The sequence below is a fragment of the Oncorhynchus clarkii genome, chromosome 16 (genome assembly GCF_045791955.1).
Source record: "Oncorhynchus clarkii lewisi isolate Uvic-CL-2024 chromosome 16, UVic_Ocla_1.0, whole genome shotgun sequence".
Lineage (NCBI taxonomy): Eukaryota > Metazoa > Chordata > Actinopteri > Salmoniformes > Salmonidae > Oncorhynchus > Oncorhynchus clarkii.
In genome coordinates this window covers 25,675,224-25,691,394 of record NC_092162.1, presented here as the reverse complement: position 1 = coordinate 25,691,394, position 16,171 = coordinate 25,675,224, and the positions used below count along the sequence as shown (strand labels likewise).

Sequence of the window (16,171 nt, the reverse complement as noted above, 5' to 3'; positions counted from 1 at the left end):
GCACCATACAAATTCAACTAACATATGTTTTCACCATTTCTCTTTCCATTGTATTCCATCAGAAATCTCCTGCCCAGCCAACAGTCACTTTGAGTCCCAGGGCACAAGCTGTCCTGCCACCTGCAGCAACCTCAATGCCTCCCATGGCTGCCCCCTCCCCTCCCAGGAGAGCTGTATCTGTAACCTTGGTTACGTCCTGAGCGCTGGGGTGTGCGTACCCCTCGCCCAGTGTGGCTGCACCTTCGAAAACCGCTATTACAGCTCGGGAGCGACCGTCGTACTGGACCAGAACTGCGGCAGGCGTTGCATCTGCAGCCGTGGCTCCATGGCCTGTTATTCCCATGGGTGTGGAGAACTTGAGGCCTGCAGCGTGGAGGATGGGGAGAGGGGCTGCAGACCAACCAGCTACGCCACCTGCTGGGTGGAAGGACCCAGGTCCTACCGCACTTTTGACGGAGTGACCTTCCAGTACCCCGGGGCTTGTGGGCTGATCCTGGCCAGGGTCATGGGGTGGTCCCCCCACACTCACTTTGTGGTGTCGGCAGAGAAAGTACCCAGAGGCCAGCAGGGTTTCACCCAGGTGCTGAAATTTGAAGCGGTGGGGACACAGGTGCACATTGAGATGGGAAATGGGAGCAGAGTGCAGGTCAGTGCCATTCATCAGTAATACAATGTAACTACAGATAACTTGCCAACCACAATGTGTATTGAATGTGTCATGAATCATGACATTGCTCAATTGTATCAGATATATCAGATTTAGTTTTTGTCTCCCGAATGTATGATTTAATTATTTTTTAATATAAACTCAGCAAAAAAAGAAACGTCCCCTTTTCAGGACCCTGTCTTTTAAAGATAATTTGTAAAAATCCAAATAACTTCACAAATCTTCATTGTTAAGGGTTTAAACACTGTTTCCCATGCTTGTTCTATGAACCATAAACAATTAATGAACATGCACCTGTGGAACAGTCGTTAACACTAACAGCTTACAGACGGTAGGCAATAAGGTCACAGTTATGAAAACTTAGGACACTAAAGAGGCCTTTCTATTGACTCTGAAAAACACCAGAAGAAAGATGCCCAGGGTCCCTGCTCATCTGCATGAACGTACCTTAGGCATGCTGCAAGGAGGCATGAGGACTGCAGATGTGTCCAGGGCAATAAATTACAATGTCTGTACTGTGAGATGCCTAAGACAACGCATCAGGGAGACAGGACGGACAGCTGATCGTCCTCGCAGTGGCAGACTACGTGTAACAACACCTGCAGAGGATAGGTACATCTGAACATCACACCTGCGGGACAGGTACAGGATGGCAAAAACAACTGCCCGAGTTACACCAGGAACGCACAATCCCTTCATCAGTGCTCAGACTTTCCGCAATAGGCTGAGAGATTGGCTGGACTGAGGGCTTGTAGGCCTGTTGTAAGGCAGGTCCTCACCAGACATCACCGGAAACAACGTCGCCTATGGGCACAAACCCACCGTCGCTGGACCAGACAGGACTGGCAAAAAGTGCTCTTCACTGACGAGTTGCGATTTTGTCTCACCAGGGGTGATGGTGTGTTTATCGACGAAGGAACGAGCGTTACACCGAGGCCTGTACTCTGGAGCGGGATCGATTTGTGCGTTACAGGGAAGACATCCTCCTCCCTCATGTGGTACCCTTCCTACAGGCTCATCCTGACATGACCCCCAGCATGACAATGCCACCAGTCAGACTGCTCGTACTGTACGTGATTTCCTGCAAGATAGGAATGTCAGTGTTCTGCCATCGCCAGCAAAGAGCCCGGATCTCAATCCCATTGAACATGTCTGGGACCTGTTGGATCGGAGGGTGAGGGCTAGGGCCTTTCTTCCCAGAAATGTCCGGGAACTTGCAGGTGCCGTGGTGGAAGAGTGGGATAGCATCTCACAGCAAGAACTGGCAAATCTGGTGCAGTCCATAAGGAGGAGATGCACTGCAGTACTGCAGCTGGTGGCCACATCATATACTGACTGTTACTTTTGATTTTGACCCCCCCTTTGTTCAGGGACACATTATTCCATTTATGTTAGTCACATGGCTATGGAACTTGTTCAGTTTATGTCTCAGTTGTTGAATCTTGTTTCGTTCATACAAATATTTACACATGTTAAGTTTGCTGAAAATAAACGCAGTTGACAGTGAGAGGATGTTTCTATTTTTGCTGAGTTTATATATACAATTATATTTTAAATACTTTACTGGGAGAGAGATTTAATCAAGAAGCTTTTAAAACCTCTCCTTCATGTACTAAATTCCTTTAAAGGGATAGTTCACCCAAATTACAAATCCCTTTAACCATTTTTTTTGTCAAATCTCAAATCCCACATTTCCTAACGAATTGATCCCATTGAATCCCACCATAGGTGAATGGTCAGCTGATCCGATTGCCCTTTAGCACCGAGTCCGGCCACATCCAGGTCTTCCACAGCAGTGTCAACAGCATCGTCATCCACACCTCCTTTGATGTCACCGTCCAAATTGACTGGCCTCACTTGGTCCGGGTCACCACACCAGGCACCTACAATAGCTCCCTCAGTGGTCTGTGTGGCAACTACAACGGCCACAGGCACGATGACTTTCGAACCCCGAACGGTGTTCTGGTCAACAACTCGCAACTCTTTGGAGACAGTTGGCGGGACGGGTCCCTCTCGGCGCACTGTGTGGAAACGGAAAATAGGTTGCTGCCACAAATTGGACAGAACACCACTGTTTACTATTCTGACCAGTCATGTGGCCTTATGGCTTTGCCTGGTGGGCCGTTCTCTTTGTGCCAGAGCAGGGTGGGCCCACGGGATCGGGTGGAAGAGTGTGTGGAGGATTTGACTGAAGCGGGTGGGGCCCCAGGGGTCCTGTGTGAGGCTCTTCGTGGTTACGCCCTAACGTGCCAACAGAGTGGCATCACAGTGGGAAACTGGAGGGATGTCGCTGATTGTGGTGAGCACCAGTAGCATTATTGTATACGCTGCACGTCAACTGAACCCCTACATTAAAATGCACATGTATCACAAGCTGGTTCATGTATACTTATTATGCCCTTCAATGCCAGTATAGTATAAGAAGTATAGTGTAGTATAATTAAGTATAGAATACTAGCATTGACGGGCATAATACATATAGCCTGAATCTCAAAACGAGCACTTCGATCACACAATCACTCGATATGAGCATTCATGACTCAATCAGGTCAATCTCACTGCGCCCTTCGGAAGCCTATTTATCGAGTTGGCATCCTATTGCGACTCAGTGCCCTTGGAAGCAACTTGTTCCCATGAATCTTAGCATGTTAACTAGCAACAACAGTTATTACTACGTCACCCTCAAAAATATTCTGAATAAATCAAGAAATCTGTCATTAATTTTGAACTTTGATTTGGAGGAGGTCTCAGTCGCGCAATTTTAAATCCAGCTAAGGAGTTTCATGTTTCTGAAGCTTGTCTATTATTAACGTGTTAGCTAAGCTTGAGCCAGCCACTTCATATGAAACCTTCCAACCAGCTAGTGCAACGCTAAATCAGGGGGTTAAAGTTCCCTGTCACTGTGACGGATTTCTGTCATATAGATTCTGGAGAGGTTGTTTTATTGCGGATCTACACTGATCGTAAAAAACGATCTCAGGGGGATTGGGTTTGGAGATGACAGCCTAATACAGAAGCATGTCTGTTCTATGAAATATTTGCGCTGAACTGACATGCATGATTGTTGCTTACACTCCTATGTTCAGAAGAAGGGAATACTTCATAATGATAGTCTATAATGCGCTCAAATCAAACAGCAGTGTACTGTAGCTCTTGGCAAAGTAATTCAAAGCCTAAAGTTTATTACTCAGGATGAAACTTTCCAGCGCCATGTAATGTTGTTAGACAACCCCATAGTAGGATAGTTTACCTATTTACCTAGTCAGAACACACAATAACAAGCTATGTGAGATAAATATTCCTCTCGAGGTGCATTCAAGTTGCGAGAGGGAAACATGTATTCTGACAAGCAGTCAATGCACAACAATTCTCAATGCTACCAAGGGAAAATGCGTTTCAAAGCAGTTTTCCATTGCTACCACATTCTTTTCTCTATACCTTCAATTGCGTGAGTTGGCCTCCGATGATCAATCTGAGATCGACTTAAGTTTCTGTCATAGAATGTTTTTGTTTGTTGCTTTAACCCCTGTATTAAATACAATGCTCATTCCATAAGCAAACTAGCTAGTTACCTAGCTACTGTATTAACATTATTTTATCACAATGAACGTTTTTTTAAAATTAATTAGCAAACAGCTTACTCTGCCCTTTATCAGTGCAATGCCTAACATCCTTAGCTAGCGCTAGTTCAAATTCCATCCCTGTGTTTGTCAGTGAATCTAGCTAGTGTTAGTGTTCAAATACTGGAGAGTTGAGACCAAATCACGGACGCTGGACAGAGTGGATTTCAGTTGTAACAAAAGACAGTTTTAATGAGTCAGAGATATCTTGTCCCGCAGTTTTACGTGCACGGACCTAGTTCACATAACTCGGCAAGGAGCCAGGTGAAAAAGAGGCCTATACAATGGTTACATTCATTTTTATACATAGAATAAAGTAGGTGGAGTCTTGTCGTTTCGGTCTTCTTGACTGGTCGGAGGGTTGGAGGCGGGCCTTGCTCTAGCCAGAGCAGAAGCCCCATTGGTGCACAGCAGAGCCTTATCCTGAGCATCCGACCAATAGAGGGGGTCAGTCTTGTGGCTGGGTGTATGTGTTCTTACGACGGAATGTCTTTGTTTATGAGCTATGTGTATGAATACTTATATAACAAATCCCTCTCTTTACGTCTATTAGACGTTAAAACTATAGCAGAAAGGTGGCGGTTGCAATCGTGGGTATACATAAGGTGGTGCTCCTAACCTTGTCTGGTTTGCATGGTGGGTCTGTAGGTGTAGTGCTACGTTTGGGACGGGAGTGATTGGAGGGAGTGATATCAGGAAAGGAGTTAGGGACATGTGTAGGGGTTGGTGTATGTGATGTGGCAGGGTGAAATAGTTGTTCAATTAACCATGTGAAAGTCCTAGGGTTACTCCAAATATCAGTAGGAATATCACAAATAAGGGACCAGATATCCCCAGCCTCACCCAGAGAGGGAGAAATTTCCCTCTAACTGGGCGAGGTTCCCTTCTCAGGGGAGGCGGAGTTTGATGCCGCATCACCTGAGGAAGGAGTGTCTTCATTTGGAATCGAATTTAGGCCGCTCAAATCAGCTCTGACTTCAGTCAGTGTTCTAGAAGGAATTGGGGCTGGGGTGCAATGTGTAAGGCGGTGCCAAGGTGTGCCTGATTTACCTTTGACCTGGACTGAGTGTGAAGTAACCTCCTTCACTTCGTACGGTCCAGTCCACCTGGGTTCCAGCCACTTTCTCTTGTGGACTGTAACCCTCACCCCGTCACCAACCTTTACCTTCAGTAGTGGCGTGTCCCCCGGCAGCTCCCCCTCCTGGACCTTGTGAACCTGGGTAGAGAGTGCTGCAGAGAGAACCGTCAGTTTTTTCACATAATTAGACATTACAATTTGTTGTACATCAAGGGCGGGCATATGACCTCCCTCCCTTGGTGGACCATGCATGACTCTACCAGTCATTATCCCATGAGGCACATACTTTAGCTATCTTAGCTTTTGCTTTTGGTTTGACGTTCCACCAGCTTTTGGGATTGGGGCCTGTACACAGATCCAAATCTGTGGGTTATGCCAAATCTTTCTTCCACCTGTCTCAGGTGTTTGTTAAATGTAAGCCATTTGTCAAATTTGATTTGTCTTGGGATGCCATACCTGGGTATTAGTTTGGTTTGTAGCCACTCAAAGACTGACCTAGCATCCTCCCCTTTTGTTAGTATTGCCTCTACCCATTTGGAGAACCTATCTACTATGACTAGGAGATAGAGTTTGCCTTTAGATAAATTTTCGGGGCCCATGTCGGTGTAGTCTATACTAATATCCTGAAAACATGCATTAGGTATTAAGTATGAGCCCATTGGTGTTCGATATGGTTTCTTTGGGTTGTGTCTGTCACAACCATTGCATTCGTCACAAAATAAATCATCGTCATAAAATAAGTCAGTCATATTTTTTATGTGAGGGTGCCACCAGATGTGCGAGGCCTTTTTGGAGGGTCTTTATTTTGCCTTCGTGTGTGGGGCCATGTGTTTCTCATAAAAGTTCTGGGTCCATCAGTGTGGCCTGCTTCATGGGCATGGGCTGAGTCTGTATAGATATTCAGTCTTTCCTTTTCCTCTGATGAGGACCTGCGTCAATCCGATGATTTCAGCTAATTTGGCCGATGCTGGTTGAGGGATGATGGCTGATTGAAGGGTGACATCACGAGGTGAGCTGTTTTTTCAATAGCTTTTGCTACTGCAGCAACGTATCTGGAGCATGTTGACTGTCCTACTTCAATGTGGTCAAGTTTGAAGAGTAGTACATCAAGACCCTTCTCTCCCCCTCTTGTTTCTGGAATAGGACGGATGAGGTGAATCCTTCCCTTCCAGAAACATCCAAATGGAACTTGTTCTTGTAGTCAGGTGCAGTCAGAGCTGCTGCCGCTGATAGATCTGTTTTCAGGAGTGCTATGGCTGTTGATGCTTCAGCCGTCCAGGCCAGGGGTGCATGGAGGTTCCTTGATCGTAGGATGACCGGTGCTGCCACCCCCTCTGGGCCACACCCAATGGTACAACACCTGATAGGTGGGGTCAGGTGCATCATGTCTTCGTCCCAGTCTGCAGTGTAGAGGCAGTCATCAGTTTCTGTTGCATTGAGTGTGCAATGGATCTCAGCTTGGGGAGTCTTATATGGGTGCAGAGTGTAGATTTGAGCTTTCAGTTGGTTGAACTTAAACTGGATGTGAGGGGTGGCAGGCCCTGTGGGTAGGCATTTTAGCCAGTACACTTCTTGGGCTTCAGACAGTGTGGTCATCGGCAGGAGTGGCATCCTCATCATTCTTACTGGGTGATCAGGTGTTGAAGTGGGAGGGTTGGTTGTAATCTTGCTGCTCCTGCTGCATGTGTCTAGGAGAGGGTCCTCTTCCTCTTCCTGGTGCCCCTCCACGTCCTCTTCCTCTTTCTCTCCATTGCTGTTGCTGCGGGGAGAGTGGTTTCCTGCAATATCTGGCATAGTGACCGGGAATTCCGCAGTTATACCACTGGTAGTTTCCCCCTCTGTATGGTCCAGTGTAGGGGCCTCGTTGATCCCGTTGCCGTTGCAGGATATACCGCTGTGGGGGAGGGTAATGGGGTGGTGGGGCTGCCTGCTGTTGGATCATCTGAGAGACAGTCTGTGCCACGATCTGAGTGTTATCTGGCTGCTCCCCTTGGTCTTGAGTTTCTACTGCAATCATTTGTTTGGGCGTGATGGCTGCAGACATTTTATCTAAGTCGTCTGATAATGTGTATAATGCGTTATTTAGGTATATTCAATCCTTACTATGTGGTGTTTATTTCTATCGTTGTATGCTTAGCCTGTCCCTGGTCGAGACAAAGGGGGTTATCAGTATGTGACGCCCGCCACGTGTGTATTTCTCCGGTATTTTATTTGAATTTGTTCAGCGATTCGTTTAGGTATTTTCTATAAATGATTCTGCGATTTCCGTTTGGAACAATATATCAGTGAATATATGCGGTTCTATAACAATTTTCAGAGTAATTCTAGCTCTTTAGGAAATATAGATAGAATTTCTAGACAACTAAGAGTTGTTCAGTGAATTATTTAAATACTTTCTGTAAACAATTCAGTAAATTCCTTTATGAACTTATATCAGTAAATTCGAGCGATTCTATAGCAATTGTCAGAATAATTCTATATCTTTAGGAAATATGGATAGAATAGAAAAACCCAAAAATCAGTGTGTAGCTTTTAGCGTCTGTCAAACAAAGTCTGTACTAAGCTCGGCGGCTTATTTAAATACTTTCTAGAAACAATTCAGTAAGTTCCTTTATGAACTTATATCAGTAAATTCCAGCGATTCTATAGCAATTGTCAGAATAATTTTAAACTTTAGGCAATATCAACAGGAATGAAAAAAACGAAAATCAGTATTCCAGCCCGGCTGCTGTCAATCAAAGTTGCACGGCCATTCGATACTAAGGTGGCTTTGTCTACCAGCACGTGTGCCTAATAGCCCAGTTACGTATCCCAACCTACTCCGCGACAAACGTTTCTTTCAATTTAATTTCCCCCATCTCCAAATCATGGAATGTCAACTCTGGTTCATATTATGTTTATTGTTTGATGTGCAATAGCCACATCATTCCCGATCTCTGTCTTGTGGAAGGCCAAACTTACATATCCTATATCTATTCGACTACACCTCTAACATAACCAATTAAACAGTTTACAACTTATTCAATAGGATCTTTTACATGCAGATTCAGTCGATCTATTCATTAACTAAATCTCTAAACACAACCAATTAAACAGTTTAGAACTTATTCAATAGGAACTTTTACATGCATACTACACTTCTAAGCCACAACCAATTAAACAGTAAGCACTTATTTAATAGAATCTTTTACATGCATACTACACTTCTAATAATAGGCCAATTGATAAAAAATAAAAATACAATGTATATGTAAAAATTTGGGCACCGATTCATACTCACGCCCAGTACTTTCTGATCAAAATTTGGTTTAGGCTATAATACAATATGCAGATTTCGATATAACGGGCTCTGCTCACCTGATATAGAGCGCTCCGATCAGATTTCCTGAGGCAAGATGAATGGCTGGGGAAGTTACTCTTCCGTCTGATTTTTTAGCCGTGATCAGTCTCGTCCTCTCACACCAACTTATAATAGATCGAATTCAAGAATAACCAAACTCTGCTACCAATTTTGTTAGTGTTCAAATACTGGAGAGTTGAGACCAAATCACGGACGCTGGACAGAGTGGATTTCAGTTGTAACAAAAGACAGTTTTAATGAGTCAGAGATATCTTGTCCCGCAGTTTTACGTGCACGGACCTAGTTCACATAACTCGGCAAGGAGCCAGGTGAAAAAGAGGCCTATACAATGGTTACATTCATTTTTATACATAGAATAAAGTAGGTGGAGTCTTGTCGTTTCGGTCTTCTTGACTGGTCGGAGGGTTGGAGGCGGGCCTTGCTCTAGCCAGAGCAGAAGCCCCATTGGTGCACAGCAGAGCCTTATCCTGAGCATCCGACCAATAGAGGGGGTCAGTCTTGTGGCTGGGTGTATGTGTTCTTACGACGGAATGTCTTTGTTTATGAGCTATGTGTATGAATACTTATATAACACTAGCAGCAGGCTACAACAAGCTAAAACCAGCTGATGAAATCACTGGCAACTGTTATACAATGCTTGCACTTATTTTGTGCAGGAGTAGAGATGTTGTTTTTACAAGTTTGTCACTGTCTATCGGAGTCTGTGTCTGCCTCAAGTCTCCAGTGCCCGTGTTTCATGGCAAGTGAGTCATGCCCCAAGACAGGTTGTGAAAGACTGCTCGCAAATGGTTTTAGAATTTTTGAATATTGTTGGCAGTTGGGACATCGAGTGTGCATCGTCTCAATGCAAATTATGGCAAAAACAATTTCAGACTTGAGTGATCACTATAGTACACAACAGCAAGTGGCCAATCTATAAAGGGCTTAGGGACCAAGTGTTTGGTTTGAGATTCAGCTATGATAAATGTGTGCAATCATGATATGGTTCAGCTTTATAGCCTATTAATGGTATTATGTTAGTGTTGTGTCTGAAAGGGTTCTTCAATGAAATCCACATTTTTTTCCCCCTCAGAACAAACCTGTCCCCCCAACAGCCACTACGAGCTGTGTGGCACTTCCTGTCCCGCCTCCTGCCCTAGCCTCTCCTTCCCCTTCCTCTGTGTCACTGCGTGCCAGGAAGGATGCCAGTGCAACGATGGCTACCTACTCAGCGCCAATCAATGCGTTCCGCCAGTGGCCTGCGGATGCCACCACCAGGGACGCTACCTCCAAGGCGGTGAGCACTTCTGGGAAGGTGGGGAGTGCCAGAGCCTGTGCACCTGTAACGGCACCACTGGAGCAGTCCGCTGCACCCCATATGCCTGCAACCCCCAGGAGTCCTGCCGTGTGGTGGAGGGTGAGTACGGGTGCCACCCCAACCCCCATGGCACCTGCTCCGCCTCTGGAGACCCCCACTACCTCACATTTGATGGAGGGGCATTTGATTTCCAGGGCACCTGCCGCTACGTCCTAGCAACCCTGTGTGGTAACACCACGAGAGGGCTGCAGCATTTTCTGGTGGAGGCCAGGAATGAGCCATGGAACGGGTTGACAGTTTCCATCACAGCCGAGGTGTTTGTCAATGTGTGGGGCCACTGGGTGCACATTTCCAGGGAAAGGCATGGAGTGGTTGAGGTAAGGTAACAAGCTTTGATAAAGACTATGTCAAATTACATTTTTCAGTTTGTGGTACTCCTTTTTTCCGAAATGCACCAGCTTTTTCAACAGATAGTACAATGAACTGAAACATGTCAAAGTTGCGGCCCATTTTTTTTGTTTTATCTTCTTTTTTTGAAAGAGTACCATGTCTTTTTACCCAGACTAGCAGAACAGTGGAAATACTTGAACAAAGGCATGATGAAGTTAATAGACGGTATTCACTTCAGGTGTTATGATGGCCATGGGGAATACAAACGTTATCTACCACATTTCTGTTGATTACACTCATCATCTATTTGACAAATACCAGAGATGATGATGATGATGAACAACATTGAGAAATACTATTGCTGTTATGCCACAATGTAAACAATGTCGAAAGACTGATTACTTCAATTGTCTTTTCAGATTGATGGAGTGACCAGCAACCTGCCTATCCTTTTGCATGGTGGACGGGTGTCCATCTACGCGAGTGGACTCCGCACGTTTGTCAACTCCGATTTCGGCCTGAGTGTCAGTTACGACGGCTCGAGTGTGGTGTCTATCTCTGTCCCCTCCAACTACAGGTGTGTGTTAGGTACACATTGGTGGTAGTGGTGGCGAATGTAAAATTGATGGATGTAATAAACGGATTGATGTTTAAAATCCTTAAGTCAGGGTTGTGGTCAATTTAGTTTTCAATTCAGAAAACTAAATTGACCCCAACTCTGCCTAAAGTACGTAATAAAACCTAACAATGGAAATGTTCGTTTTTAACCGCTTTAAACAGTTCCTTCTTATATCTGTAATTCACTGTGTCACTATTATCATTACAACAGCGGAATGACGTGCGGCTTGTGCGGAAACTTTAATGGCAATCGCAACGACGACTTCCTCACCCCCTCCGGAACGCTGGCGTCCACTCCCTCCCAGTTTGGGAATTCTTGGAAGGTGGAGGGCAACTACACCTGCAGCGATGGCTGCGGAGCCTCCTGTCCACAATGCCACAACCCGAGTCCCGCCCGCGCCCGGTGTGAGGTCATCAAGGACGTTGAGGGACCCCTGAGCTTCTGCCACGGCCAGGTGGACCCCGAGCCCTACTTCCGCGACTGCGTGTTTGATGTGTGTCTGTCGGGGAACAGAGAGCAGGATGTTCTTTGCAGGGCTATCCAGACGTATGTGAGCACCTGTCAGTCAACCAACGTCAGGATCTACCCCTGGAGACAGAACACCACCTGTAGTGAGTGACAAATTGTCTTCACTTTAGATTGGTAGATAGGACCTAACATATTCGGTGGTGTAACCTTTGTGGTAATATGGTAAGACCCAAGACCACATACAGTACTGTATATACGTCATTCTGCATTTTATTTAGAGTGAAAAGCCTCATACAGTTTCATGTAGGGTTTTTTTCTCTGAAGAATGTACTTAATTTACAATTGCAAGTTTGATTGTATTCTAAAGACAGCCCCGTGAGTTTTAATAACAACGTCTCAAGTTGTGAAGCTTTCACATGATCAAATTTGTAGAATGTCTGGTATTTATCGAATGTACATTGGAGACAATAAAATATCACACATATTTCAAAGTATCACATAAGTTCCAACACTTAAGAGAAACTGCTGATGGTGCAGTTAAACACGCATTGTAACAATTGTTTTGTCAACATCACGCAGTGTGGAAACCTTTTCAGTGATTGCAACTGTACGACTAAGGCTTCATGTAGTCTCCAGGTGATTTTCTCATTCTCTCTCTCTCTCTCTCTCTGCATGTGCAGATATTGAGTGCCCAGCAAATAGCCACTATGAGCTCTGTGGATCAGACTGTGGGCAAACCTGTGTCAGCAGCATTGATGCCAGCTGCGAGCAGAGCTGCACCGAGGGATGCTTCTGTGACAACGGTTACCTCAGGAGCGGGAGGCACTGTGTCCCCGTAGAGAGCTGTGGCTGCCAGTACGATGGCTTCTACTACGATGTGAGCTACTCATCTCATAGTTTATGCCAGGGGAATAGGTTTCGCTCTGTGTTGTATGCAGAGTAAAGGATCAAGGGTGACACCGCAAAGACTTTCTCGACGGATCAGAGTTTTTCCCGCCTGCATATTGAGTTAGAGAAACGTGAAACAACGTTCTTTCAGTTCATTGTGTCTCAACTACATCTGGAACATTCTCCCATTAGAGCAGAAGTCAAGTTTAAGTAAATAATTGTGCACATGCAATGTGTGCGTGGCACCACAAATTACATACACCATATATACTGAGTGTACAAAACATTAGATACACCGTACTAATATTGATTTGCACCCCCTTTTGCCCTCAGAACAGCCTCAATTCGTCAAGGCATGGCCCTCTACAAGGTGTCAAAACCGTTCCACAGGGATGCGGGCTCATATTGACTCCAATGTGTCCCACAGTTGTGTCAAGGTGGCTGGATGTCCTTTGGGTGGCGGGCCATTCTTTATACACACGGGAAACTATTGAGTGTGGAAAACCCGAGCAGTATTGCATTTCTTAACATACTCAAACCGGTGCGCACCATACCGCGTACGGTACCACCATACCGCGTACGGTACCACCATACCGCGTACGGTACCACCATACCGCGTACGGTACCACCATACCGCGTACGGTACCACCATCAAAGACACTTAAATATTTTGTTTTGCCCATTCACCCTCTGAATGGCACACACACACAATCTATGTCTCAATTGTTTCAAGGCTTAAAAATACCTTTTTAACCTGTCTCCCTTCATCTACACTGATTGAAGTGGATTTAACAAGTGACATCAATAAGGGATCATAGCTTTCACCTGGATTCACCCGGTCCGTCTATGTCATGGAAAGAGCAGGTGCTCCTAATGTTTTGTACACTCAGTGTAATAGAAAAAGTACCATGCCTGCATAAGCAGGCTTTCAGTTCAGTGTCTCAACTGCATCCGTGCCTGTTGGATGGTAAAGTCATATAACCCTCAGTCAGTGTCTGACCAGTGAGAATACAATGACTGCTCGTTTTCCCAAAGGAAATAGCTTACAGCATAGCTAATATACGAACATGCTAAGTTGCATAGCACTCTATGCTGCAGCAAATGCTAAAAACAACACAAGAGTTAGCAGCTCGTGCTCAGACTAAGGTGAACATTCCACTGAGCACGAGTACAAAGATGACATTCTAAACACAGGGAATTCCCAATGTAGATGGTACAATAAATATTAATAAAGTTGACAAGGAACATATTTCACTACTCTGTAGTGATAATTACATCATTTGTATGACAGGATTAGCAGAGCTGGAAAATACAAACCACTTCCCATTGATGCAGAAGGAGAGAGAAAGGTTGCAACGGGTTCATCGGAAATTCATCGGAAATGGAACAAACCATTCTGATTCTATCATTCTTATCGTCATATTTTCTCATATCAACTCTGCTAAACTCAGGGGACAGATGGATTTGCACTGCAGTGCTTTTTGAAATAATGTACCAACATAGCTCTAGTCATGGTAAAATATTAAGACAATATTACAGTAGAAAATGTATTCAGAAATAAATTATAACCCCTAAAGTGACCTGATTGACCCAGGCCAGTCCGTTAGATCACTGCTGAATCATTAATAAAAACAGTACCTTGCTACATTTTCGAAAGGTTGATAGAAATCATCAGTATTTTTATGTCCAGTTTATTTTATGCAAGTAGGCCTACTTCATTCATTTAACTGTTATTACTCTTTGATTTAATCCCTTTGTAATTTAAAATAGCTAGGTGTACATGTAGAGACGTTGTTATATGAACATGGTGTACTGTTGCCTATATTTTGCAACACATCCACACTGTTTTTTTGTACTTCAGGCTAGTGAGTCTTTCTGGACCCAAGGCTGCTCACGACACTGTGAGTGCTACGCCCCAAATGACCTCCGCTGCTCTGCCGCATCCTGCACCCCCAACCAGGAGTGCGCCATAAAAAATGGCCGCCTGGGCTGCTTCAGCGCCTTGTCCACTTGCACGGTCTGGGGCGACCCCCATTACATCACTTTTGACGGGGCCGTGGCCCATTTCCAGGGCACCTGCTCTTATGACATCGCTAGGACCTGTTCCAACCACTCCATTAATGGCCTCACGTTCCGTGTGGTGGCCACCAACCGTCACCGTGGCAACAACCTTGTCTCGTTTGTGTCGCTGGTGGATGTGTGGCTGTCCCATGGAGGGGAGGAGACCCATGTCTCCATTGGACAGAGCAAGAGCGTGATGGTAAATGCAATAAAATCCAAATAACACTTTTAAAGTTGATGCAAATGTGACAAATCTGTCAGTTTTTAGCAATGATATGAGACTTTTATTATAGAGCCCTTCAAGATGGTAGTCGCCTAGCCTTCCCCAACAACAAGTTTTTGTCCTCATTGCTTTTGCTTTGTTCACACTACCTACAAATACTTATTTTCTTGCTTACAAGGACAAAAGCTTCTTGAGGTCTCTTTGTCGTCCACTGTCCTCTATCAAACTAGTCAAGTTTAGGCCTGAGGTCTTTTCCAATAACCTCAAATCTCTTTCCGACATTCCCCCTTTTTTCTCGGTCAGGTGGACGGGAGCGAGGTCTCTATCCCCTCCTCCATCGGCTCTATTGCCGGAGTGGTGCGGGAGCGGGGCTTCGTGATGCTCAACTCCAGTGACCTGACGGTCCAGTTCGACGGCCGTAGCACCCTGATGGTCAGGCTGGGCCGGAGCCACCACGGTGCAGTGTGCGGGATGTGTGGCAACCTCAACGGTGACCCGGAAGATGACAAAGTCCTGCCCAATGGCACGCCGGCGCAGAGTGACTATGACTTTGGTGACGGTTGGAAGGCAGACACTAGCCGGCCAGGGTGAGCTGCTGCTGCTGTTGTTGTCAGGCTTTGAAACAACTAAGGCTTCTAGGGAAACAACCTCTATTGAAATTCAGTTTATTCAAAATATGCCATAGAATGTATAATTTCATAAAAAACAAGAAGATGATTCAGAAGCAAAGTTTTTAGCAGAATGAAAATACATACTTTCATCCATAACGGAAACACAAGGGATTAGATGATTTTACAGTGACTGTTATTCCCTTGCAATGTTTTCATTATTTCCTAACAGATAAAAGTGCTATGCTATACTCACTCACTCACTCACTCACTGCCTTCCGACTCTCTACCCTTCTCCAGAAGTGTGGTCTCGTTCACTCGCCCTCATGTATTTAAAACCATTGGATTGGTCCAAGCATGGCTGGAGGGAGTTTCAACCATATTCTTCACACTAGTCGGAGAAGGGTACAGAATCGTAATGTAGCCACTCACTCACCAGGTAAATAACTAACTAACTCTTCTACGTGTCCTTTTCCAGATGTGGGGCTTCTGATAACAGAGGCGGCGGAGACGACTGTCCCTTCAGTGTGGAATACACGGACCTGTGTAGCATCATCACCAACACTACCGGCCCCTTCAGCGCCTGCCACCTGCACTCTGACCCCCAGCCCTACTTCACTTCCTGTGTCTACGACCTTTGCTTATACACTCCAGCCAATGGGATGCTGTGTTCTGCCGTGGCGGCCTATGAAGAGTCCTGTTCCGTCCTGGGTCTCGATATCCCAGAATGGCGTGCGGTTCTGGTGTGTGGTGAGTGTCCGGGTGTCTTTGGGGGCATTTTGTATAAATGGAAAAATTTGGAAATTGGCAATTAGTAGGCATTACTGTTCTTTTCCAAATGTCTGTCCATACTATTTCTAGTTAACCCTGTAGTAGTTACTGTTGCCAATT

The 16,171-nt window shown here is 45.2% G+C and overlaps 1 protein-coding gene across 1 annotated transcript in view; it reads left to right on the top strand.

The window, feature by feature from the left end:
- Positions 1 to 16,171, top strand: part of LOC139368257 (alpha-tectorin-like) — a 52,026-nt gene that overhangs the window by 23,599 nt on the left and 12,256 nt on the right. The window contains exons 9-17 of the mRNA XM_071106969.1: positions 63 to 646; positions 2,396 to 2,966; positions 9,799 to 10,400; positions 10,833 to 10,990; positions 11,243 to 11,643; positions 12,181 to 12,377; positions 14,250 to 14,648; positions 14,976 to 15,259; positions 15,759 to 16,030. Coding sequence (XP_070963070.1) covers positions 63 to 646; positions 2,396 to 2,966; positions 9,799 to 10,400; positions 10,833 to 10,990; positions 11,243 to 11,643; positions 12,181 to 12,377; positions 14,250 to 14,648; positions 14,976 to 15,259; positions 15,759 to 16,030 — 3,468 coding nt within the window. The remainder of the gene's footprint in view (positions 1 to 62; positions 647 to 2,395; positions 2,967 to 9,798; positions 10,401 to 10,832; positions 10,991 to 11,242; positions 11,644 to 12,180; positions 12,378 to 14,249; positions 14,649 to 14,975; positions 15,260 to 15,758; positions 16,031 to 16,171) is intronic.